The sequence below is a fragment of the Artemia sp. Qi Xiang Cuo genome, chromosome 4 (assembly GCF_049724085.1).
Source record: "Artemia sp. Qi Xiang Cuo chromosome 4, ASM4972408v1, whole genome shotgun sequence".
In the NCBI taxonomy this organism is placed as follows: domain Eukaryota; kingdom Metazoa; phylum Arthropoda; class Branchiopoda; order Anostraca; family Artemiidae; genus Artemia; species Artemia sp. Qi Xiang Cuo.
Window position 1 is genome coordinate 8145235 of NC_142797.1, and position 27582 is coordinate 8172816.

Below are 27582 nucleotides of genomic sequence, written 5' to 3' on the forward strand. Positions count from 1 at the left end.
CACAATTAGTGCCATTTTTCCATTTGTTTATTCCGTAAATATACTAAACATCTTTGTACTTTATAAATTACAAGTAAGTGTTCATAAGAAAGAACAAGTATACACATAAAACCTAAAAAAATTACTAATGAACAAAAATGGGCGAAAGATCTTAGGCAAGGATGGGATTGCAATGAAGGGACTAGATCTTAAAATTGTAAACTAAGGTCCCATCCTCTTGTATGAGTTCGACTTTTGATCTAAGATATACAAGTTTTGAACTCGTTCTAAAATATGGATCATTTCACAGTCCCTAGACACGCCCATAATTCTACCCTTCTAAGCTTAAAAGGTGCATCTCAAGAAGTCCTAGCTTTGGCAATGAGTACTCTAGTGAGGATATTGGAAAGTCAAGATAATATATAACGTATCTTTTGGTAAGAAGTTTTATTACGAATAATTAACAAATTGTTTCAGAAATGTAAAACTCAAAAGACAACAACCAAAAAGTTTGAAGCAGAGGGGGCGATACGGACCCAGAGCTATGTGAAATGGGTTATGGACCATGTCACAATACTGGGGAGGGGGCAGATAAGGTCTGTGGGTACAACTGAACAACGCAGTGCGGTAACGAAGGTTCAGTAGTTGATGAGAGAAATATTTAAATTTGAAGTTGCAACAAAACCATAGGGCACAGCTAATTAAGATGCAACTTTTAGGCAAAGGGAGCAAAATAATAACAACAACATAAAATACGTAAAATGAAAAGCAAAAGTAAAAAAGGAAAAACCAAAAAACAGTAAGTATATCACATCATTGTGGAAATAGCACTTGTGTCATTGAGGTTCCCATCTGAGTGAAAAGATAGAGGGCTCTATTGACTTCTGAGATGTTCACATCATTCATCCATGCCGGACTCACTAAAAATAAAATATTAACATGTATGCATAAAATGCATATAAAATACAATTACATAAAATAAAATGTTTCTATAATAAACATATCTATATATATATATAACATATATATATATATATATATATATATATATATATATATATATATATATATATATATATATATATATATATATATATATACATAATATATATATTGTGACAATGGTAAATTGACTCACATGGCAAAAATAAAGCTCAAGATCCCTAATTCGAAAATATGAACAAGATTTGTCACGTTAATTTGCATCAGTCGAGTTACTTAACCTAAGGCCCATTCGCAATCGAATTCACCTAATGCAGAGATTAGCTTCTCAACAATTTTTTTTACTTCCCAAACAATTCAATTGCACCAATTACAAATACGATAAATACTCCGACTCAAGTTACGGCAAAGGTATGTCATTTATAACTTATAGCAGTGAGTTATAAGTTCTTTTTATTTCACACCATCAGAATTACGTAATTAAGGCCCGTTCAAAAACAAGATTTATTCAAAGCCCTATTATACAATTATTCCATGTTTAGGGCGAGATTTAAATCAGCTAAAGCGCTTATTCATAAATCCCTGCTTGTATAGAAGGAAGAAACTGGAAAGACAAATAAAAATTTTCCATTTAAACTATTCAGAACTAGCCAATCTTAGAACAATATTACAAATGGTTCCACTGTTGGCCAAATTTTGGCATTACATAAATTCCATTGTAAATAGACTTTTGAATTTAATTTAAAAATATATACAGTAAAGTATATATAAAAAATATAAATAAATATAAATAAAATATATGTATATATATATATTATATATATATATATATATATATATATATATATATATATATATATATATATATATATATATATATATATATATATATATTGCAAATGCCTTGATTGATGCGAAAACTTTTTGAAACTTTCAGAGCGTGCATTTACAAACTATTACTTCTTAAATTGACGTAGATTATAAGTCACATTATCGTTATAAAAGCCAAAAATAATTTTTCCTAGGTAAATCTATTGTTTTGTCAGCTATAGTTTTTTTTATGTTTTTTTTCTTTTTTTCAGTTGTTGCTTATATTAATCTAGTAGTTGTTGTTGTATCCCCCTCTTATCCCTGGCCATGGAGCCTTTGGAGGGGTAATATGAGTATTGTATTTCAAATTTGTATTTACTGGTGAATAAACTTACTTCACTGATTTTGTCCTCTGTAAACCTTTCTTTGATATGCTACGCTGACGACATCCTAAACCTTAATTGAACACTTCAACGTATTACCAAAATTTGTGGAATCCTTGAAGTGGAATATCAGAAAATTGGACCTGAATTCAATTCCTACAAATCTGATATTGTCCTGTTTAACTGGAAAACAGATTCCTCTGTTCCTTCCATCATGCTTGAATCTAGCTCTGTTCAGCCTATAGATCACCTTATGTATCTAGGTCTGCCCATTGCTTCTTCTATCTAACTCATTCGAAAACTTCTTCTTAAATACATCAGACATAGAATCTCAGAAGATTTCGTTTCTATTGTATCTTAAGAACTTTGATTCAAATGACAACTTTTAGCAAGTCTATATAATGCTGTTGCCCTTCAGCTGCTGCAGCAGCAGCAGTTCCTGTTAATTTCGATTCAACCAACATCTTCTAGCAAGTCTATATAATGCTGTTGCCCTTCCCCACATCCTCTACACCGCACCCTTCTGGAAACTCCTAACTAAAACTGACAAGAGTAAAATCCGATCCATGTTCTTTCGTTTTGCCAAGTATCTGCTTCATCTGGCTACATTGAATAGAAATTTTGCTCGCTATTGCGAAATTCAAGGTTGCTGACCCAGAGGTTGCCATCGCCAGATAGATGGCGAAACATGAGAAAAAAATATGTGGGAATTTAAATGAATGGTCCTTCATTCTTAAGCAGTGATGTATTTTCCTTCGCATTTTCTCAGTGTTTTTTTTTTGCTGTCTGTATTGTGTTTTTTTTTTCTATGCTCTCTCTTGTTGTGTTTGATATTACGGGTTTTCCAATAAATTTCACTATTAATAATAATTTAATTATTGTAAGATTGTTTAACCCTATTGTTCTGCAGCATATACAGTATATCCCAATGTTTGGAAGAATTTTTCTCCCGCATATATATATGTAAATTAGATGATGCTATTATCGTTTTTCAAATCATCTCCTTCGGCTCCCACCTTGGCCATACAAACTAAAAAAGATTATAATGGACAAGATAGGGTGACCCTTAAAGGAGCCATCTCAACTTAATAGTTCAATCATTTAAATACAAAAGCCATATATAGGATAGGTAGCCGTTTAAGGTCACTAAAAAGCATGTTAGGGGAATGAAAGGAGTTAACTCCCAGCTCCTCCCACTCAATGGGTTATATAAATATATATATATATATATATATATATATATATATATATATATATATATATATATATATATATATATATATATATATATATATATATATATGTATTTATTTATTTGAAAATCCGTCACATTTTATTTATGTATTTGAATATACCACAATATACGAAAGAAACAACACTAATATAAATATACCAATATATACCACATATATACTAGTCAAATATATACATATATTCTACCTACATATATACCAATATATACTAATAAAATATACCATAATATACGCAAATATACGAAAGAGAACAGAACAAAAAAACCTTCTAAGCGAACGAGTATAAACACAAACATTTGCTTTCTATTGTGGTCTTTATCTTACATCTGCAAGATATGACTCCAGTCGTGTGACAGTTTAATCATAATTTACAATACTTATTGAAACGGCAGTACATGGATCAGGTATAATATAACGAATAAACACAAACAAGTTTCAAGTCCAAGGTGGGAAAATATAAAAGTTACTCCCTTGGTAGCCTGAACCTTCCATAAATATATCAAGTTAATTAGCGCTTATTGCCTCTGGATATGTAGTGACTTGGTAATGACTGCTCTGTCTTTAATGATTTGTAACAAAATGGAAATATAATGCTGAAGTAATTATTGAGCCAAAGAAAGTTTTGTGGGCTCTCTCTATGTTAACGCAAACAACTGATCGACATAAACTGAGCGACAACACCGAAGATATTGTACTGGCATTTGATACCTATGATAAGAAAAATGGCGTCTCTCCCCAGATTTGTCATATTCGAACCACGTAAAGTGCCTGTGGCTCCGGAGGAAACTACTGCGACACTTAGTCACAGTTTAAACGAATTTTAACATGTAATTTAAAGGTTTTCGGGGTGTTAGGGGTGAACCTCAGAATTCTATATCTACAACAGTACCTGAAAAGCCTATTTATGCTGTTGCCGTCAAAAATCCTCCAAAACATCTTGATAGCCCAAATACCGGTAAAGATGTTCTGTACCCTGTAGCTAGCAGTTCTACTTCAAGCATTGTCATTTTTGGAAAAAAACATGCATTTTTGGAAAAAAAAGCATGAATTGAACACATTCTTTAAATTTCGTAACTCGTGGTACAACAACTGCCATCTACAAAATCGTTTTATAGACAGCCTTGATCCTGGCAGTTTCTGTTGAATTTTAGGTTTTTTGGCCGTTTTTTGCTTTAATTTGTTTTAACGCCTTTGCGTTTTGTATACAGTGGTATCTATAAACAAACTTTTTAAATCCCGTTTGTTTCAGCACGAATTTGAAAAGTTAAAAAATGACTATTCAACGTGTATTTTTTATAAGAAATTTGGTAGGAAAAGTGTAAAAGTGCCGGCCACCATTTTTTGTTCCAGTAACTCTAAGAAAAATTCATATGAGTCACTAGTATATTCGTTAGCCGGTTCTACAGGTGCACATACTACTATAACTGAAACCCTGAACTTTTTAGTCGTAAAATGAGCAATTAGTATTCTATAATTAATACTTTCCCAGCCTAAACAAAGCTTAGCAGCTTCCTTATTCATCTTGAGCCCTACTTTGTGTCTATATACCCCATTTTTTGGGTTATATAATAAGAATTTGTTGGTTCCCAAGGCCTACATTTTTTAATTCTTCTTCTTTTTTTAATTTAGCTCCTTATACTGCCAAAAATTACAGAAGCTCACATGGAAATCTTCAACAAAAATGGATTTGCTCTTTTTTTTTTAAACTTTTTAATATACCTATGGAATGTAAATTCCTCTTTGTCCTTTAAGTTTTTCTCAAAGTTCAAGTTAAGTTTAATGTTTAATTTTAAGTTCTTCTTAAGTTCGGGTCTCTTTCGTATATTTGCGTATATAATGGTATATTTTATTAGTATATATTGGTATATATGTAGGTAGAATATATGTATATATTTGACTAGTATATATGTGGTATATATTGGTATATTTATATTAGTGTTGTTTCTTTCGTATATTGTGGTATATTCAAATACATAAATAAGATATGACGGATTTTCAAATAAATAAATAAATACATACATATATATATATATATATATATATATATATATATATATATATATATATATATATATATATATATATATATATATATATATATATATATATATATATATATATATTCATTTCAAAATTTTTATTGCACACAAAATAAACAAACACAAATGATTGAATAAAGACAACAGGGAGCTGAGCTTGAAAAGAAGGCAATCTATTAATACGTTGATTTCAAATCAACCTAAAATAAAGAAGAAAAAAGATAAACCAAAAACATCACAACATAGAGCAGGAGAGGGACAAAAGAGTTAAACCATAGGCTAACTTTTTCTAGATTATATCATAGATAGGATTATGCTGGAGCTCAGAACATAGACAAGTTAACTAATAAAAAAAAATTCGGTTAGTTTTTATTGTGGTCAATGAGGAGATAAATTCAAATTGAACTCCTCAAGAAATCTTCTTTTCTTGAATGAATTGTGCTGGTATAGCCCAAGAGATATAGCCCAGACATTCAAAATCGCACAAAAATAAGTGCTGAGTTGTAAGTACACAAGCCAGTTAAAAACAGACAGTTAAAATTCGCTAACAGTAATTAAATATAAATAAACAATTTTTTGCTTAACTGAAGAGTGCTAGCATAGCAGCAATATCATTATATTGCTTATATAGCAAATATTGTTACATATAATCATTAATATAATAATATAATATATAATATAATAAACTATATAATAAAATATAACATAATATATAATAAAATATTTATTATAATATAATATTATAAATACAATATAATAAATATTATTATATAGCATAGCAGCAAGATTATAAACATGGGAAAACGGCACAAAGTGAAGTGTTGAGCTGTTGCCCCTCCCCCCCCCCCCAAAAAAAAATCATTGTAGACAATGTGAGCAAATAATCCGATATTAGATTGAATATGATTTCTATTGCTTATTAGATCTCTATTGCTTATTAGAAAAAAAAAAACTCTTTTCTTGAATGAAGCGTAGCACAAGGTTTAGATTTGAAAGACACGAATACGTAGAAGTTAAATATTGAGCTGTCTGGCAAAGTCCATGCAGTGGAAAGACATTAAATTTTAGCATTCAAAAGATTAAAAACCTCAAAGAAAAAGGTTTGTTCTTACTTACTATTTCTGCGAATTTTCCTGCTTATCTCCATGAACATAAACTGAAATACTACACTGGGGAATGAGGGGTGCTTCAAGTGATTGCCAGCAAGAATCAAAGTATTTATGAAGTCCTTTTTATCCACCTATAAATACCAATGAATTAATTCATAGCTAAGAAAATATCAAATATCTGAAAATCCTAAATTTTGAAAATCTTAATGTATGAAAATAATTGTCAAAAAGTCAAAAATTTATAGATTAGCTTAAAAAAAATTCTTTAAGGAATTTTACATTTTTCTTTCGGAAAACCAAGTGGAAGTTTAAAAATATACTAATTCGACCATTAATTTAGAAAAACCTAAAAAATTCAAAAAGTTCTGGTTCCAAGAAACTTTGACTTTTTTTTAATGATTTAGGTAGTTTAATTAATGACTTATTTGACTACTTGTATGTTTTAAGGGAAATGGTTCATTTCAATCAAAATCTCAGACAGTTCTCCCTACATTTTGATCTCTTGTGAGATCTAACGATTTTTGAAAAATTTCACGATCCTAAGTCAGATCACAGGATATATGAATAAGCATCGATGCTCCGAAGGCTCCCAAACCCAACATAATTGCTCAAAACCGAGCACAAAACCCGTTTTTGCTTTTGTTGCTACTCAAGCCGCTTGCTACAAACAAGCAGGGTTCATTGTGCTCGGACCTTCGACCCTAGTCAATGCGATGACTTCCAGAATAAAGAAAAAAACGGACAATTTTTTGAGGCCAAATGGAAATGCTGAAAAAACAAAGCGAATATTTCGAGAGCACAACCACCTCTCTTCTTCAGTGCGAACAAAAATAAAATTTAAAGAAATGCCAAAAAAAATAAAGAAAAAAACAAAAACAAATGCGGAGAGTCAATGTAAAAAAAAAAAAACCATATAAAAATAACAAAGCAGCGCACATCTCAAAATCTGTTTGTGTAGCGACACCATATCTTTGTTTAAACTCTACTTTACAAAATATAACTGTTGTAAATCTTAATTTTTATTTTATTTGAAATTTCGTCTTGAGAAAGTGTTTGCACGAGTTTTAAAAAAAGGACGGAAAGTGGTTGGCAAAACTTTTCTCAACCCAAAAAAAGGGGCAAACTCCAATAGAGGGAAGTGGGAATGAGTAATTGGGATGTTTCACAATTTTATAGTTTTCTATCTTCGTTACTTTTCGACTGATTTCAGATAGTTCATGTTTTTAAAAATTAGACCCAGAATGAAAATATTCAGGTCAGGCTCTACTATACGGGTTAACCTTAACTAGCCCCCTATCCTCACTGGTTATAAAACGTTTTAATTGTGTATGATCAGAGACCAAATTTGCGTCTAAAGCACAAAAGCCGACATTTTTAAAAGGAAAAATTGATCCTGTCTTATTATTTGCAGTAAACTGTATATTATTCATTTCAAGTGTTTTGCAACATCTGCGAATGGTGACAATTTGGGGTGGCTTATCTGTGCTAATCCCATCCTCTTTTTCGCTATACGTCCCAAGTTGAGTTTGGGATCCCACAAGGGTCAGTTCTATTAGCAATTTTGTTCTTAATTTGTGTTAATAATATTGTTTTTCGGTTATGAACCATGAACAAATAGCTTGCTGTCATCCATGTCACCCCAAATCTTTCCATGTCCACAAATGTACATCTCCATCAACTGGTAACGACATTCTGATTCCCTTCGCTGACAACAGTGCCCTTGACACTACTGTCGGAACAAAGCGTGGGATCTTTATTAGGTTGAGTGTTTTATCTGAGAGAGTAATTAGGTGGTTCGATGCCCATTGCCTGGCATATAATGCTGCCAAATTTTTTTTTTTTTTGCGAATTTTTCAGGTTTGCTCCTAACTTTCAGAAATCCATGTTTCAATGGATTTTCTCCGTAGACCTAGTGATGAATGTGTTCAGTTCCTGTGTATTTTTCTTGACTCATAGTTTAATTCAGTCTTACATCACTTATTGCCCCACTATATTACTTACTTAGATTTAGGTCTTCCCACGCCAGCTGGCGCAAAAGGTGACAACGGTGCCTTTCCATGGCGATCTATCTTGTGCTTTTGACCAAAGTTCTGTGAGCGATGATCTCAAAAGTGCAGCGTCCTTCTCAAGGCATTTTCGCAGTGTTGTCTTCTGATACCAGAAGGAACCCAACACCACACATCTTGGGGTAGGTGACCCTCACCCATCCGCACCATGTGACCCCCATATCGCCATCGGTTAGTCACAATTTCTATCGATCACGAGCGGCTGCTTTGTCTTTTCACGTATAGAGGCGTTGGTGAGCTTATCAGTCCACTGGATACCCAAGATACGCCGAAGACAAATGTTCTCAAAACCCTGGATTCGCTTTTCCAGTTGCTTAGTCAACGCCCAAGATTCGCAGCCGTACACTAGTACGGAGAGGACGTTACTATTGAAAAGCCGGAGCTTGAGCTTTAGGTAATATGCTGGATTCCTCCATAAATTTCTTAGTTTATTGAAGGCGCATCCTGCGCATGTAATCCGTGTGGTAATTTCCCGCTCAAGGCTTCCATCACATTTAATGACACTACCAAGGTACTTGAACTCTTCAACCTGCTCTAGTACATCAGATCCAATTTTAAGCGGTGGGGCAGGTAGGGTATTGACGCTGTTTCGCATGACCTTTGTTTTCCTTGTAAATGGTTGTATACATTTTCATCTCTTCTGATACCACTCTCTAGGGCATATGACAAAGTAGGGAATCTTATCCTTTATACTAACAGTTCTATTAATAAGCCATTGCTCTATTTGAATTCACTTAAAATTGTTTCATGTGTGCCTTTTGTTTTTTCATTTGTGCCTTTTGTCACTCTCTAGGGCATATGAAAAAGTAGGGAATCTTATCCTTGATACTAACAGTTCTATTAATAAGCCATTGCTCGATTTGAATTCACTTAAAATTGTTTCATGTGTGCCTTTTGTTTTTTCTTTAGTTACACTATAGCCCTTAAAGCTTTCCTTTAGCGCTTAAAACTAGACCGTCTTTTGTCAATAAACATACCACATAGTATCTTCGTAACTATAGTAATATTCGGATTCCTTTCAGTCCATCAATCAGATCACCTCCGTGAGTGCTTCAACCCCAGGGTTTTAACCCCGTGACTGCTTATCAGTCTGCCAGGAATACTTGACATCAGTACCTCAGAAAGTGATATTACCTTATTACCCCAGGCAATACCTCAGAAAGTGAAATTCGTTTCGTGCCTTTAAAAGGATTTTAAAAACATTTTTATCTCTTTTTTACGTCCACATGCGGTTGATGTCTCTTGTCCAAGTTAGAATTAGGGGTTGATTTGAGAAATCTGCAAGGCAATTGGCACTGGCTTGGTTACAGTGGGTAGACACTTGTGGGTGGTGTTTTTTCTTTCTCTCCTTTTATTGCCAATTGTTTTGTTTTTCTTTTATTTCTCTCCTTTTATCGCCTATTGTTTTGTTCTTCTTTTCTTTCTTCCCACACTCCCTGTCATAGAGCCTTGCATGGAGACATCTGTGATGTTGAAGGTTTTGTTTTTGCTGATTATCAGTACTGTATATACTTTTTTTTAGCAAGGTTTTCAGCAGGAGTTCCCTGGTGGGTGGTTGATTGTTATTTTCTATTTTTAATTTTATTTTATTTATCCATTTTATTTATTTATTTTGTATTAATTATATTTGCCTTTTTTATTTTTTGCGCCTGGTCACAGTATAATCCCTTTCCTTCGGAAATTTTCATAAATTTATCAGCTAAATTCTTCATATGTATATTAAAATACATGTATTTATTTTTATTTTTTTTTTTTTTTTTTTTATTTATTTACAAACGGGTTACAATAAATAAATAAACAAACATCTCATTTAAAAAAACACAATCCAATGCATTACTGCATGCCGGACAAAACCCGAAAAAGAAAGAAAAACACTTTAAAAAATATTTTCTATTAATATCATTTATTTCCTCGGACCCTAATATAACCCAAAAAGGGTCCAACCCAAAAACAATAAATATCTTCTCTCGCCTCCCTTTCCTACCCCTCCAACAAAAAAGTGGGAACTTGAGAACCATCCACGCAAACAACGCAACACAACTCACAACATTCACAAAAATAGAGGAGAAAAAAATAAATAAAAAAGGGAAATAAATCACTCATCCATTCAAAACCCAAACAATCATCTCACCAACAACCTTCAACCAATCATTGTCTACACACAACCACTAAAATCTTCCATATTGACAAAAACAGCTTACTCTGAGGGAATTTCGAAAATCATCCAGATCTGTCTTATTTTTTACCTCCTCGGGAAGTTTGTTCCAGACAGCCGGGCCATAAAAATGGATAGAAAATGTAGACCTTGTTGTTACAGGAAACAGGATTTGTATGGAATGGGAATTTCTTGTCTCATACCCATGTTTAGCTTCTGTAAATGCACTCGAGAAACATGCAGGTAGTAGGTTATTAAAACTTTTAAACATGAACAATGCCGTGTAAAACTTAACTAGGCCGAAAAGTGGCGTAATCTTAATACCGTCGCATTGCCTTCGAACCGAGTCAGAACCTCGCATTCCAGATAAAACACGAACAGCTTTATTTTATAGAACCCTCAGTGGCAGTAGATAAGTAATAAATGTCGCTGACCAAACACTTACACAATATAACAAATACGGATGAACCAGCGAGAAATACAGCATTCTTAAAATTTTAGGAGGGAAAAAATGTTTCAGTTTCCGCAGCATTCCAAGATCCCTGACAATTTTTGTACACAGTGATTCAATATGAGGTTTAAACATAAGACACTCGTCAACCTGGACACCAAGATATTGAACATAACTATGTCTCTGGAGATATCCACTTTCTAGTTGAATACCATGGATCCAAGGATAATAATTAGTACTTCTTCCATATAGAATAAATTTACTTTTACTATGATTCAAACATAATTTATTTACACGTATCTATCTTTCAATACAACTCATTCCTGTATTTAAAAGCAGAAATAAATCTGCCTCAGTCACAGCTGCCACAGAAAACTGTGTGTCATCAGCGAGGCTAGGCAATATCATCTTTGACCTTCTAGCTGCAGGTCCCACATGACTAAATATCCTTTTAAGACACGCATTCAAATCATTAATATAGATTAAAAACAACAAGGGTCCAAGCACGGAACCCTGTGGTACTCCACATCTCACATTCATATAATCAGAATGAACACTCCCAACCCCAACACACTGTTTCCTTCCACTCAAAAAAGACAAAATCAAACTATGAAAATTACCACGAATACCGGCATGCTCTAATTTTGATAATAATGCACTATGGTCAACAGAGTCGAATGCTTTCATAATGTCCAGAAATATAGACGCAACTTTCAACCCCGCATCAAACGAATCATTGACAGATGTTGTTAAAAAAAGCAAAGCTTGCTCTGTTGACATCCCATGACGAAATCCGAACTGAGTAGGGTGAAAATAAGAATTTTTATTTAAAAAATCCACCATTCTTACATAAATCAGTTTTTCAAACAGACGCGATATTATTGGGAGCATTGATATTGGTCTGTAATTATTCATATCATTCTTATCACCACTCTTAAACAGGGGTACCACATGAGCACTTTTCAAACAATCCGGGTAAACTCAACTCTTAAAACATGAATTAATCAAATACAACAAATGACCTGAAATAATAGAGAAAACTGAACGAAGAATTCTAACACTGAAAAAAATCCGATCCAGCTGCTGAATTCTTCATTGACTTCACCGTCGTCTCAAGCTCTGCAAGAGTAACTGGTCTTAAGAATATAGAGACTTCAGCTGCCTCATCGAGAAAATCATTATAAGAGCCATCACTGGGTGACTGCGCAACACTATCAGATACACTCCTACCAATATCAGTAAAATGTGCACACATTATATTAGCAACTTGATTATCCGAGTGAGCATCAGGAATGTCAGGGATAGTCGGGGCAGCAAGAGGGTTTACTACCAACTTGATGATTCTCCACGTTTTCGCAGGATTGCCTTCTGCTTCTTTAAACTTATTTACAAAGTAGAGCTTTTTAGCCTGTCTTAGAAGGGTGTTAAGATTTCTATTATAACTTTTGTAAATATCTTTATCTGATTGAGATCCAGTTTTAATAGACCTTTCATAGAGCTCTTGTCTTTTATCCATCGATTTAAGTAGCGCTTTCGATATCCATGGTTTCTTTGTAACATCATAACGTATACGCTTTTGTTCGAACTCTAGGCTTCCACATAACATCTGAATCAGTTTTTCATACCATTTACCAAATTTATCATTAACACAATCAGTACCATCAAGACACTCAAATGACTCATTCGTAAGTTTAGTCCTATATTTATATATAGCTCTCTTATCAATTATAGGCTGTTTAACTCCAGTCATACCACCTCCTTGACTACAACAACTAATAGCTGCACGGATTACAATAGCACAGTGATCGGAAACGTTGTTCACTAACACTCGCAACAAGTCGCAGCTAACATTAAAAAACAGATTATCAATCACAGATGCAGCAGCTCCGGAAATTCTCTTTGGAATATTAAGAGAAGGCGAAAGACCAAAACTATACATAAAATTAAAAAAACTTCTTGCCTTCGAATTCACATCTTGCACAGTATTCAAATCGATATTGAAATCACCACTTATAATGCAAGGCACTCGCGAATCCGGTATTTTATCCAACATATTATCCATCAGGTCCAAAAACTCATCCACATTTCCTAAAGGGGGCCTATAAACAACAACAAGAAATAACTTACGCCCAGACAATGAAACCTCTAACACCATTGATTCAAAAATCATTTCTCGATATACAGCAATATCCGGCCTTGGCTTAACATTACGTCCATTTTTCACAGAAGTTGCAAGACCACCATGATGTCTTTCCATGCGATTCTCAAGAAACAACCTATAGCCTGGTATATCCAATAATGAAGAGTTATAGTCGTTCAGCCAAGTTTCTGTCAAAGACATTACATCATGCTCCAGCCTAGATGAAACTCAATTAATATAACTAAACGAATTATTTAAACCGCGACACTTCATACCATACATTTTCAGCTCCTGCATAAGTATTCATTCATTCAATTCATTCAGACACACGTATTTTGAATCAGCATACTCAACATTCATTCCACTCTCAACCTCGTCTTCATGCATGATACCCTCACTCATCTGTGAAAAATCAACACGACGACTCTCAAGTTCCCCCAATCTATTCAAATTTATCTCAACCATTATCAAACACCAAAGACGGGCAAGAGAATGAAGCGAGAGAAACAAAACCAATTAACCTACCCCCAATTTTCATTATACCACCAAGATCCGAGGAAATAATGGGGCCATAACCAGGCACCAAAAACACAAAAACCTGAAACAAACAAAAACAAAATTAAATAAAATAAAACAAAAACTAATAAACGGTAATAGCCTTATAAAAGGCCACATCCAGATCACTCTAAACTCATATAGCTAAGGGCTATTACATATATATATAAAAACTAAACAAAGAAAGAAAACAATCTCAAGATGAAGAAAACAATTTTTTATTCGTTCCTTCATCCACGATCATTGAGCCTTGTATTTGATTTGATGATTATTTTATTTTTCGATAACAATAATAGATCTTAATCCTAATCTTGAAAGATAGAAAATATAGAGATAAAAGAGAGAGAAAGATATAAAAGAAAGAGATATAAAAAGAAATAGAAAATTAAAAAAGGACAAACCGCTCGAAAAAACTGAAACTGGGCTAGCTCGATGATAACATGTGTCGCCTCTAAGTTATCATTGGTCCAAAGCTCTGCGAGAAACTTTGAGCAGATATCTATCGGCATAAATACAGCAAAGTTGGCCATTTTCGTATGGCTCCATCGACCAGGGAAGTCTGGAAAAATATCAAACTCAGCCCGCAGTATAATTTAAAAAATTTTACCAGCAGTAGCAAGTACAATTTTAGGACACCTGGGTAAAGCGTTCTATCAGCCTGTATAAACAGTAATGGTAAACAGTGAGTGTTACCTTTTAATTCAGATCTGTAGGCTATTGCCACCTTTGGTAATATTTGATGTTTAAAATTAGATGGCGGGTTTTTTAGAAATATAGAAATGACTACAATGACTACAAGTACAAGTTTATCAAGTTCATAAAAGGGGAAAATTCAGAAAAAAAAAAAACAAATCATTTGGATTTTATTTGATCATTTTCTGGTTAAAAACAAATTCAGGATTTTCATCGGATGAACATTTTTCCCACCAGATGACGAAAAATATAACGTGATGTTTTGACAATCTCCCTGCAAGATGCGTTAATAGCTAAGGCTCTAATTTTTGGCATAACACCTTAAATTTAATTTTTGTTTTTGCAAGACCACACAACCTTTTTATGACACAAACGTTCAAATCGGGATAAGTCCATTTACTAGAGAGTGTAAAAAGGAAATCGAGCAAAGTACAGAAAAACCATAAGCCTCTGTGGAAAAAACGTCAGACAGAGAATAAAAAAAAACAACCTTAGTTACAATAAAATTTTAGTTACTATCACAACCCACGAAAAAAAAATACCCCTCGACACCCCTCGACAGAAAAACGGAAAAAATGAACCTCATCACAATAGAATACCCAAGTCAGAAACTTCCACATAAAGGTGCTTCAAATCGATTTTGATTGAATCCGTTGTGGTATAAATCAGGGACGTAAGCAAATGGAGGGGCAATAGGCCCCTCCCCTAAATCAATTTTTTTTACAATTTTTAATCTTTAATTTTGTATTAAAGTTTGAATTTATTTTCCCCGTCACAAAAAGGCAGTGTGGTCTTGAAAAAAATATACCTAATTTAATTTTTTACGTCGAAAATACGTAAAAAATAAATCGTATAGATGGGAAGATGTGACCAATAAAGTATATAACAATAAATGTAAAAACTTTGTTTTTGTAATTAGAAGAGAAAAAAGATTTTGCCACCTTAATTAGAAATTCAACTTACATTTAGGTAATATCAAAGAAGAAATTTAAAACTCAAGGCTTTGGATGAACTCAACCTTTAGGTTTTGTTATGTTTATTGTTGCTGAATAAACCCTTTCTTTCTTAAAAAAAGAAACCCAGTAAATGAACTCTCTCAGAGACATCTAGTCAATGAAGAAAGTTATTATTTTGTTCTGTATAAATATGTTAGTTTTAATTTTAATGCTTTAGTATTTCTTCTGATGACAATCGTTGCATATGCGGTCGAAATATCCAGACTTTTGCATCTGTTTTCACAGTCTAATAAATGGACTTATCCCAATTTGAAGGTTTATTTGTTCGTTTAAAGCTCTAAATCCAGCTAATGAGAATTACATCATTTTTGCCGTTGATTAGTAGCATAAAATCCTCCAATTCTGATTTTTTCTGAATAAAATTTTTTCTGAATGTGAAAAAACTTAATTGATCAGCCATAACAAAACTTGAAAGTTTAAATTTCAAAATGAAGGAGTTCATACCCAGCTTTAAATCATCCCTATAAACGATATTCAGCTTCAAAAATTACAAACTGGCTGATTTTCGAAATCCTAAGTATGAATGGGACCATAGTTTTCAGCCAGAACGGCCATGTAGCTGGGTTGTTCAAACTCAAAAACACAAAACATGACGAATTAAACTGGCACACGATTTCAAAATCAATCTATATCCAGAATTCATCAAAAAGATGAACAAACAATGTATATATTCTTCTCTGTTTTTATGACTTTTTTTTTTAGCTCAAACTATTCATGGAGAGGGGCATTCAATAAAGAGAAGGCTCAAATTATTACTCTGCTCATCCTTCTTTTTTTTAAATTTGATAATGTATTTTTCCGCCAAATACAAAAAATTCCCCAGCTGAAAACAAGAATTCAAATTTCTAAACGCATTTACATTTTCCAAAGTTTTGAACCAAGCAATGAAAACGTGCGTTATTGACGCGCAAAATCAGAGGAACGTGTTTCTAAAAATCCAAAAGCGTCAAAGAAGCCGAATTCTTAGAATCGAATTTTTTAAGAACCTTTAGAAAATTGAATTCTGCATATTTTCCCCATCAAATGACTGAAGATATAACGCAAAATTCTGGCAATCTTCCGAACAAAATACGTTGTAAGCTATGAGCTCAGATCCAAATAGTGACAATTTCATCATTTTTTGTTGTTGATTAGTAGCATGACATTTTAAATTTTGAATGTTTTTCGAATAAAAATTTGAAAAGGGTTAATTGTCAAGCCACAAAAACGGAAAAGTTCAAATTTTTAAAGGGAAAGGGTTCACACCCAGCTTAAAATTGTCCCTAAAAATAAAATTTGGCTTTAAAAATTAAACACTAGGTGATTTTCCAGATCCCAAGTTTAAATGGAACCATAGTTTTCATCTAGAATAGTCTTGAAGCCGCGTGTTCCAAACTTAAAAACACGAAACATGACAAATTATAATGTAGCACGAAGTTAAAAGCAAATTATAATCACAATGAATCAAGCAGGTGAAGCAACAATGTACATAATCTTCCCAGGTTTTTTTTTTCAGCTCACACTATTCATGAAGAGGCGTGCAATTATGGATAGGGTCATTCCAAGCATAACACATTATCCGAGAGGCTGAGTTTAGAAAGACGTGAAACTTCGGATATTGCATTTTTTCTAGAAATCTATTTAACGCTATGAAAAAACAGCACTATAGAACTAAAAAGATTTACCCATCATTTTAATGCAAACACCAATAATATCATCCTCAGTTATAGCAACGTCTTTACACCGTCCAGAAAAACGGTAGCTGTTACATACAACATTTGCAACGTAAGTGAGAGCAACGAGACTTTCCGGATTATCTTCTACCAGCAGCGAATTCCAGTTAATTTTTCCTTAAAAAATATATAATAAATAAAAAAATATAATAAATAACGAAACATGCTAAGACTGGTGACTACGGAACTGCATCAATTAAGAATCTCCAGCTCGATTTCAAGTTTTTCTACTCCTAACAACTATGAAATCAGCTTGTGAGTGCACTCCCCACTTGTGACTCCGATGCTGGAGCACACTTGTGCTCGTAATACCCTATCTGGGGTGTCAGGAGGTATCCTGTAAGCATTTCACTGTTGGGGTAGCTTCATTAGGTTAACACATTATCTCAGTTTTTTCTCCCTTCCACTTCTATTTTATCCTTGTCAACAGCCTCTTTGAAAGAGCTGGTGGTTTTTGACTTGACAGTCAGGTTAGAGACTTTGTTCCAGAAAGGAACACGAAAGACGTCAGGTATGGAAATGGAATGGTCCACTTAAACTAATCCACAAGTTGATCTGGTCTAGATTCAATGAGTATTTTCATTTTTAACAATGACTATATATTACATATATATATAATACCTTTTTATAATATATAATACCTTAATTATAAATATAATACCTTTATTTTCATTAATTCATACAATAAAACAAACAAATTGAAAAAAATTCCCGTTTCTATACGGTCAACTGAGCCGTGAACAATAGTTCTGCTAGCTAAATCATACCAAGCAAATCAGCAGTAGCCAACAAATATAAAAAAAGAAACAGACAAGAAGAAAAATTCTTAAGAAATAGAAGAGGAAGACGGGAAAAAGAATGAATAATGATACCTATTAGCAACTTCTACACATCCGGCATCATGGCAATAAACTTTTTTCTGTTTTTGTTTATACCACAAAATTTCTCAGAGTCCCTAATACTGAATTGTATTAAAATTTATTATATAAAAAAAAAAAAAACACACACAATTTAATAATTTGACAAGAAGCCGTTCAAGAAGAAACAAAGCTCTGAGGACGTACGACTACAACAGCCAATATCAATAATTTCATCTAAATAACTCAATAACATAACAAATAATAAATAACAAAATCATCCAGTATGCCGACAAATGCGGAAACATAAGCTAAATTTCCAAGGTATATAGGTAAATTTTCCAAGGTGTTGGCACGCGGCGGCGAAACCTTGGAACCTTTACCCTCCCCAACAACCCCTTTCTCCCGTAGCTGTGATCCTGACTGGATATCGTAATTTTAACCGATTGAATCTTGGATCTTTCACCCACGCAAGTGAACATTCATTAAACAGTAAACTGTATGGCTAATTGTATTCTTTTTAGTTGCTTTGGTAGAAGATGTACGTTCTTGAAGTCACCATACATTTAGAACATAGCTTCAAAAGGTGTGTATTGACAGATATTTACAACAAGTATACTTTAACTCATCTCTACTGTTCTCTTCACCATGGTCAGACTTAGCTATTGCGCCCCCCCCCCCTTCCCAAAGACTGAACACGCAAAATTGCCTGAGGAAATCTGGTGCCATCTTCTGGACAGATTACGCATAAAAAAATATATCGGTCGACAACCAATATTTCTTTCCCGATATCCGATAATGACACCGACCCTCGTGTCGGCCCGATAATATCGTCGTCCGATATATCGGTCGGGCCCTAGTCCAAAAATATATAAAAATACATCCATGGTTGACACAACCCCTAGAACCTGGAGCAAGGGTTGTAAGTTATATCCTGGGGTCACATAAGGTTTTAATGGAATGGGTCGTCGTATAAACTTTGGATGGGGCTCATTTGATTTGAAATTTGAAGTTATAGTGTCCTTTTTAAGAGTCAAAGTGACCTGAGAGCAACCAGCCCCCCCCCCTACGCCCATCATTTCCCATAACAAATATCCAAACAAAGTTTTGAGACATCAATTTTTTTCATCATTATTGAAAGTTTCAGTAACTATGCGTTTGGGGATGTCAACCTCTTACCTGAGGCCTCAGGGCTAAGGTTATAAGTTACGCAATTTATTCATTGTTCAAATATAGTATGTGTTATTGAGAACAGGTATGCATATTTGACTTCTACTTTCTCAAAACACGAAGGGGATGAAGGTGACACGTTCAGGGACTGTTGAGGGGAGTATTGAACTTAATCAAAACATACTATGGGTATACAGATTTCTGATACGTGCTTATCAGCAATATTTTTGGAATGGCTTATCATAGCCAGCGCAATAGCGTTCCTAAGTAAAGAACGATGTTGGGGCAATTTTTTTTTTTTTTTTTTTTTTTTTTTTTTTTTACTAGGGCACTTTGCATTGAAGGAATTGTCGTAGAAACTTCGAAAAGGGCACAATCGATTGGAAATTGGAAAGGCTTGTACCCTTTTTAATAGCCGAAAGTGATTGAAAGGCAACTAACACCCCTTCCACGCCCACCATTTCCCCAAACACGTCCAATCAAAATTTTGAGATAGCCATTTTTTTCAACGTAGTTGAAAGTTCTGGAAATTATGTCTTTGAGGATGACACCCCCCCCCATCCCTCAGGGTAAGGGTTGTAAGTTATGCCCTGGGGCATATAATGTTTATATAAAAAGTGTTGTTGTAAAAACTTCAAAAAGGGCTCATTCGATTGGAAATTGAGAGGGCTAGATAGATAGATATTTCGAGAAATTACTATGACAAGCCCTTAAGGGCCGATTTCGAATTTCAAAATCCATGAAAAAATAAATAAACAAGAAAATCATAACAAAACCACAACAACTAAAAAATTGGCAAAAAATACAAAAAATAAATAATAAAATCATAAAAAAAAATAAAAAATATCGGAATGCTATATCATTCCTTTGTCAATTATATAAGACATAGGAGACAACCTCGCAAGCCTTCTGCATCACTTGGCCGACGATACCACAACACACTCAGCCGTCCCAAAACACAAAGACCCAACACAAGCCTCCCTTTCCCTACAGTTGGATCTTATTAAGTTCAAAAAGTAGCCGATGCATGGATGATCAGCTTCAATGCATCGAAAACAAAGGAGCTTTTTATTTCCCGATCAAAGGTGCCACTTGAAAGGTAAGTAAAGAAAGTATGGCGGCACTAGACCCTTAGGGTCCAAACCAGCGGTGCTGATCTCTGTTTTGTGGCCCTTCAGCCAGGAATTGCAATGGGGTGAGTGCAAGTGAAAGGTGCCAGTTTCATTTTCAAAAATGACACTATAAAGAGAGTCAATGAGCATCGTCAACTGGAGATTCATTTTTCTACCAATCTTTGTTGGAATAACCACCCTGATTGGGCGAGAGCCTCTTGCACAAGAAAGCTCGGAGTTGCTCTTTGCTGCAAAAAACTAGCTTGATTATCCAACTGTACAAGTTTCCCATTAGACCCATAGCTAATATGGATGCCCGCTATATGCTGGTGCTCGAAAAACACTGTTAGCACCACTCCAGAAGATCCAGGATAGGGCAAATAGGGCGGGCTGCACCTCTACGCCTGACTCGCTTCAGCCTCTAAATGACAGGTTTGATGTAGCGTCGATGGCTATTTTCTGCAAGCACATGAATTCGCCTCCCTCAGACGAGCTCTCTTGCATTGTTCCCCCCTTTGTCCAGCCGTCAAGGCAGACACGAAGGCACACAGCCTTCGGTCCAATTATATAAAGGAAGATATGCCAGAACCGAGTACTTGAGGAACAGCTCCATCCGATGTTGCACTTCTATCTGGAACGAAGTTCCTGGGGATATTATTTCTGCAAATCCCCCTGTTAACTCCTTCAAAAGAAGGTTCAACAGACACTTAAAACCTCGAAGTTTCGGAACGAGGAAAGTGATTAGTGGCATATCAGATACCTTTAAATATTTGGCTCTGTGAATATAAGAATAAAAAAAACATTCCCTCCCCCCAGAAAAAGAATTGTGACATAAAAATGTTTTCGCATATTTGATACCAGGGATATTTATTTCATGGGTCACTATATCAAAGCAAATATATTAGAAATTCATGACCACATTCAAAATGAAATAGAAAATTTTAGTACGCTTTTCGATTAAAAAAAAAAAAAAATGGAGATAACGCCATTATAAACTTCCCATTTATGCCTCATTTGCAACAAAGCGATAATAATGCCCAAATAAGAACAAAACACAAAACACCGAGCAAAAATTTCAAGAGGGGCCAATGGACTTCGAAATATTGATAACTATTCATAGGATCTTTAATTGCACCAGAGGCCATGGTGCAACTTGGCGGCACACCATCACTAAAGATCGTCTGTGCAGCAATACTATGAGTTAAACAGAATTTTGAATTGCTGCATATCTACTATTAGGAGGAAGATCACTCGATATTTTTGTGAGACAGGGATTGAATCAATAAAGAGTACATTTGAAGCTCATGTTTCCATGCTTTCCAAGAGAGGTCCTCCAGACCGACATTGAGGTTAGAGCGTCTAACCATTAACCTCTCATTTGGTGGAATATATTTGCAGAGGTTTGCAAAAGTGTGCAGGGCAGTGGTAGCCCTACCCCCTTACTGAGGATATATTTTCTAATTTAAAATGGTACGGAGGGAACTCAATAGAACGAACATCAACACACCAAATTCCTTGACATATCGAAGTTTTTCAATTTCCCTAGAATTTTCCCCTAACTAGAATGTTAATTTTACCTCTACATATCGAAATAATTGAAGTAGAAACCTCGATATAACAAAATTTGGTGGCATTTAAACCTGTTATATCACCTCTATATATCAAGCTTTGAATAAAAACCTCTTTATATTGAAAATTCCGTCAAAGAAGACCTTTATGAGTGACCCAGTAATTTGATTGATCTCTGTATTGGGCGATGACATTTTGATGTCATCAGGATGATGACACAGGTTCCTGTAACGATGGTACAGGAACGGCCATTTTAGAATTTTTGAAAAGTAAATTTTAGTTTATTGTATTATTCTTAAATATTGCGCTAATATTTTCTACATTATTTTATACAAAAATTTTTGGTTCTTATCTGACTTACAAAACCAATGACACAATCTATTCTAAGTAATTTTTATGTTCATACAAAGAGTTTTTATGTTTTATTAAAAGTCAATGAAGTGATTTTATGTGTTTAAGAGTTTTGGAATGATTTTAATGATTGCTTCAATTTAAAAATAAATATTTATTGCTTGTTATGTGCTTGTTTTTTTTAAGTCTCCCAAGATTTTCTCATGATTTATTGATGCTGATGTGAGCCTCTATAAATCGGATTTTGTTGAAAATCCCCTTGATGTATCGAAATTCAATATATCGGAATTCTTGAAACAACGAATTTTTCTCTTCTCCTGTGAGACTCAATACATCGAGGTTTCACTGTAGTATTAGCTATATGAGCAAGGTTGACCCTAGTCTAAGAAACTAGGGCTTGAGAGAGGTGGCAACATAACACGTAAATTTGGATAATAAGACTTTATTGGGTAAAGCATCGTTACCCAAAGTGTAGATCGTGAGACAACACCAAGTCGTAGTCATAGTAGAAAAAACGAGGGTAATGTCGGTCACTGGATAGGAAAGAAGCGAAAATGACAAAAACAGATATTTCGATAAGAACCTCTACCAAGCCATCTTCAGTGCTCAAAATAAAGAAAAACTTAGCCTTTTGAAGTAAAATCGAACAGAGCAGAAGTAACACTGAATTAAACAAACCAAAAAAAAAAAAAAACAAGCCAAAATAAATGGAAGACCATTAACCAGTTAGATTGGTCCAAATATAATTGGTGAATGGTCTTGGCGGAGGTTCTTGCCGAAATATCTGCTTTTGTCATTTTCCCTTCTTTTCTGTCCACTGGCTTCCAAAATATTATATAAGTTTACTGAAACCCATGCAAATTTCAAACCATGAATTCCCATTGTCATCTTTTCGAAGAACAAGCAGAAATCAAAATTGCTTCTTCTCCCTTTTTTAGCCTATATTCAAGCATACCTACTCATAGGGTAGAAAAATCCCCGATTTCGGGCCAATATTATATTATGAAATATTTACATAAAACTGCACCCTTTTTAAAAATCCAAAGGCATACTTTTGCTTATTAATTGTCAATTTCGGCTGTTATGGATATTTTTCAGAGCAAATTTTCTCTAATGTAACTTTCTTTGCGCTAACAAGTATACATAAAAGTTATACAAAATTCTAAGAGCAAAACTGCAAGCAAACGAGAGTTTTATCACAAAAAAAAATATGGGCACTAAAACAACTCCATTACGTTTTTGAATTTGCACCTACCAAATTACATTAGAAGATTCGTCCTGCACTTGTTTCATGAAATCCATTAAACTATTGGAGGGTGGGGGGGGGGGCAAGGTTACTGTCGACTTTTTTATGACTATACAAAAGAAGGTTTTTCTCAAAATATAGGAGGGGTTATTTTATTCCTTTTCTTAAATTGATTTAATTAAAATACCAGAAAAATGTGTTTTTCGTTCCCCCACTTTTCCCAATTAGCGCCTCTTCTAGCATACCCATATTCCAAAAACAAGTACCATATTATTAAGCAGAAACTTTAGGAAATGGCTTTATTTTTAGAGTCCTCCAATGATGCAAAACTCGTAAACGGTGTGGGAAACCCATTAGAGACGAAAATGAAGATCATTTGTGAGGAATAACAACCAAAACAGTTCAATACTAACCATCACAATCATCATTTCATGGCCAGACTATCCAAACTGAGTCAAGGTTCAGGGCACAACGGCCCAATACCTCTAACCACAATCATGAAATTACTTATAAAAGGCTAAATAAAAAATAGTGTTTTTAATTATTGAATTTTTTTATTAATGTTGGAATAAATTAATTATCTTTATTTTTCTTTTGCTATAAATTATGACAGATAAAAGACACAATTGAGTTAAATGTTTAAAACCGTTCAGCCTTTACTGCCACAATCAATATCATGTGTGGACTAACTAATGTGAGTCGAGGGTCAGGCCACAACGGCATATTGCCTCCAATCAAAACCATGAATCTAGTTCCAAAAAGCAAAACACCTAATTAGTTTTAATTGTTCATTTTTTTTAAATTATTATTTCAAACAATTAAAATAACCTTCTTTTTTTACTTTTCTATAAATTATGACGTATTGGAAGCAACAAAACACTTGACTGAAAGGGCGCAAAAGGCAAGTTCGCATACATCGTTTTTAACAAGCCTAAACTATTTCGTAGCCCAAGAAAAGAGATTAAGACCTAAAAATTCTGCAAAATTTAAGTCAGTTTCATGTTGAATCCAAGAAAAAGTCTGTTCCACTGACAACACTGACATTATTGAGACACGATCCGAAATTAGTGGAAGAACAAATAAGCATACAAAGCAGATTTGTAAAGCTAAGTTGTGAAATTGCACACTTTCGAACAGAAAAATTTATAAACCTGACCCAAAACCCATCAAAATCCATTATCCGGATCTACATTGTTTTTTTCAGTGAAATTGTCAAATTTACAATCTTGAATTCACAAACTTATGAATTCACAAGCGTTTGAATTCAGCAGCTTGTGTGAATTCAGCAGCAGCTACAATTTGCAGCTGTCTTCATGAAACCACAAACGTACTGGATAAAGAATTTTAAAATAACAAATGAACTAGAAATATATTACTGTGACATAATTTTATGCTTCTGATGCTGCTATTCGATTAGGTTTGTTACGTTTGTTTTCATTCAGCATTAACAATATACTGGTAGAGTAAACACTTACATATGACTTTAAAAAGTGAAGATAAAACATTTCAAGAAATTATTTTCAAGAAGTCACAAGCTGCTGATTCCTTCAACAGACACTAAACCACACCTTCAACAGAAAGCTAAAACTTCTTAACATGTTTGGTGCCATTTGTTCTTAGCTGTTTTTTTTTTTTTGCTCCACATATATTTATCTTCTTTTTGTCTTGTTTTTTTAATTTGGCTCCTGTCACTACTAAAAGTGCATAACTGCATATGGAAGTAATTTCCATTAAAAACTTCTGACTTAACTAAATTAAAAAAAAAGTTTTTTCAACGGAAAGTAAGGAGCAACACTAAAACTTAAAACAAACAGCAATTATTACGCATATAAAAGGGACTGCCCCCTCCTCAATACCTCGCTCTTTAAGCTGAAGTTTGTTAGTAATTTAAAAAGCGTCTTATTGTTCTAATTAAACAGCCCTTGTGTTTCACGAGTCAATCTTAAAGAATTGGGAGAAAATTCAAACTTTAACGCAAATAGCGATGTTTTGAGGAGGGGGCAACACCCTTTATATACGTAATAATTTCTCTTCGTTTTAAGTTTTAATGTTGCTCCTACTTTCAGTTGAAAAAACTTGCTTTTCTTATTTTACAATTCAATCCCGGTGACAATTTACCCCGGACAATTACTCTTAACCACTCTGCGCGTAAAATTAAGACGGAAAAGAGAAAGCAGACATATATAAAGGATTTTGTATAAGAATTCTGGAAAATTCCCCCAGTATATAATTTCCCCTGACAAGTTCACTCCTTGGAAACTTCCTTCCGCATGGAAATTCCCCCCATGGAAAAAACCCTAGCTGAAAATTTGTCCCCCGACCCAACTGAAAACGTGTGCCTACATCCCAATAACAAATACTATGCGCAAATTTTATAACTTGCAGACCTTTTCCCTGAGGCTGGGGGGGGAGGTCATTTTATACCCAAAGGATAGTTATTGGGCCTTTCAACTATGATGAACAAAATGGCTATCTCAAAATTTTTATCAGGTGATTTTAAAAAAAAATGGGAAAGGGAGGGGGCCTAGTCACTTAAAAAGGGCACTAGAACTTTTAATTTCTGTTCCAATGACCCCTCTCCCGATATTCTAGGACCACTTGGTCGATACGATCACCCCAGGAAAAAAACACGCATCCTTGATGCGTAAAAAAAAATACAGGATTCCATTGAAGATAGGAGCTTGAAACCTATACAGTAGGGTTTTCTGATACGCTTAATCTGAGGGTATGATTTTAATTGAGATCATTTGACTTTTGAGGGCTGTTTCTTCCTTTTTTCAAAAATCAGGCAAATTTTCTCAGGCTTGTATTCTTTGATGTGGAAGATTAAACTTAATGAAATTTGTATATTTGAAATCAGCATAAAAAGCTGATTCCTTTGATTTATCTATTGGTATCAAAGTTCTGTTTTTTAGAGTTTCGGTTGCTATTGTGCCGAATCCCTCCTTACTTACAGTTCGTTACTACGAACTGTTTAATATGAACTGGGAAACACCTTTGCAGGCCCTTATTTGCGCTGAATTATTTATTTACCAGCTAAATTATGCTTAAACTACAATTATCTCCTGAACTCCTTTAAATATTTGAATAAATGTTCTAAACTTATAATCTGATATTAATAGGGTATCAAATCTAATTATTCAGATCTTCACAGCACGTAAATCAATTTTGAATATAACTTCAGGGACGTTCATTAAAAATAAAACCTCGGTCGACGAAATATTTCAAACAAATCAAGCAATCAGAGAAGGATAAAATTACTGGCAAAACTGTCGATAATCTTGCCTATGTCGTTTAATCTTGCCTTGTATAAGGCGTATAATCTAGTATAATCTTGCCTTGCGATAATCTTGCCTATGTTATTCTTTCTAACTCTAATTACTTTATAGTCCCTAAAACCCAGGTGATTAATGTAGCATTCTACAGGCAGGGGTGTCGGATCACAGCCAAGTCTAATGAAAAGTAAAAACTAGTGGCCTGGTTTATACAGAGACTAGTTTATGTCGTGACTTACGCATGAAGGAGGGCCTTCGCCCTCCCTCAAGATATTATATATTTTCCTGAGTTTCTAGGTACTTCGGGTTCAAATCGTCATATAATTTTTTTATTATTAGCACCTTTCACACTCCCCCCCCTCCAGAAAAAAAAAATCTTGCGTACTTGCAATACAGGCGCCAAAACATGAAACAGAAAGTACCTTCATGATCTAGTGGCAAATACATCAATAGAAGTAGGATGGCTCTCTCTTCACGGTTATACTGTGCCAATATTCGAAGGAGCCAGACCCATCTCTCAGGTGGCGTTGAGGCGGCCTCCACAAAAAGCTTCAAATAATGATAACGTATCTTGATTTCATTTAGCTGTTGATCAGCAAACACGGCCTCGGCCACTCTTCGAAAATGGCCCGTGTATCCAATTCTCAACAGTTCTTTAAACTTTTTCTTAATTTCGGCTTGCTTATCTATGACCATCAA

At 34.2% G+C, this 27582-nt stretch overlaps 1 protein-coding gene across 2 annotated transcripts; it reads right to left on the bottom strand.

The window, feature by feature from the left end:
* Positions 1–18: 18 nt before the first annotated feature.
* LOC148952745 (uncharacterized) lies at positions 19–27582 on the bottom strand. 2 transcript variants are annotated; one of them, XM_089087395.1, is made up of 5 exons: positions 27306–27582; positions 17256–17420; positions 14284–14441; positions 6523–6646; positions 19–899 (listed from the first exon to the last, which is right to left on the bottom strand). In XM_089087395.1, exons 1-5 carry the CDS (start codon positions 27577–27579, stop codon positions 793–795), a joined length of 828 nt encoding a protein of 275 aa, XP_088943521.1. In that variant the 5' UTR covers positions 27580–27582; the 3' UTR covers positions 19–792. The 2 variants fall into 2 exon arrangements, with proteins under 2 accessions (XP_088943521.1, XP_088943522.1); XM_089087396.1 differs by having other exon boundaries at positions 6519–6646.

Bases quoted from the DNA above. Each gene is read 5' to 3' on its own strand.
- LOC148952745 (XM_089087395.1), bottom strand. From the start codon at position 27,579: ATGGTCATAGATAAGCAAGCCGAAATTAAGAAAAAGTTTAAAGAACTG. The intron at 17,421-27,305 runs GTACTTTCTGTT...ATATTTTTTAAG, and splicing joins TTTGCCACTAGATCATGAAG to GAAAAATTAACTGGAATTCG. The intron at 14,442-17,255 runs GTAAATCTTTTT...ATATTTTTCCAG, and splicing joins TGTTTGCATTAAAATGATGG to ACTTCCCTGGTCGATGGAGC.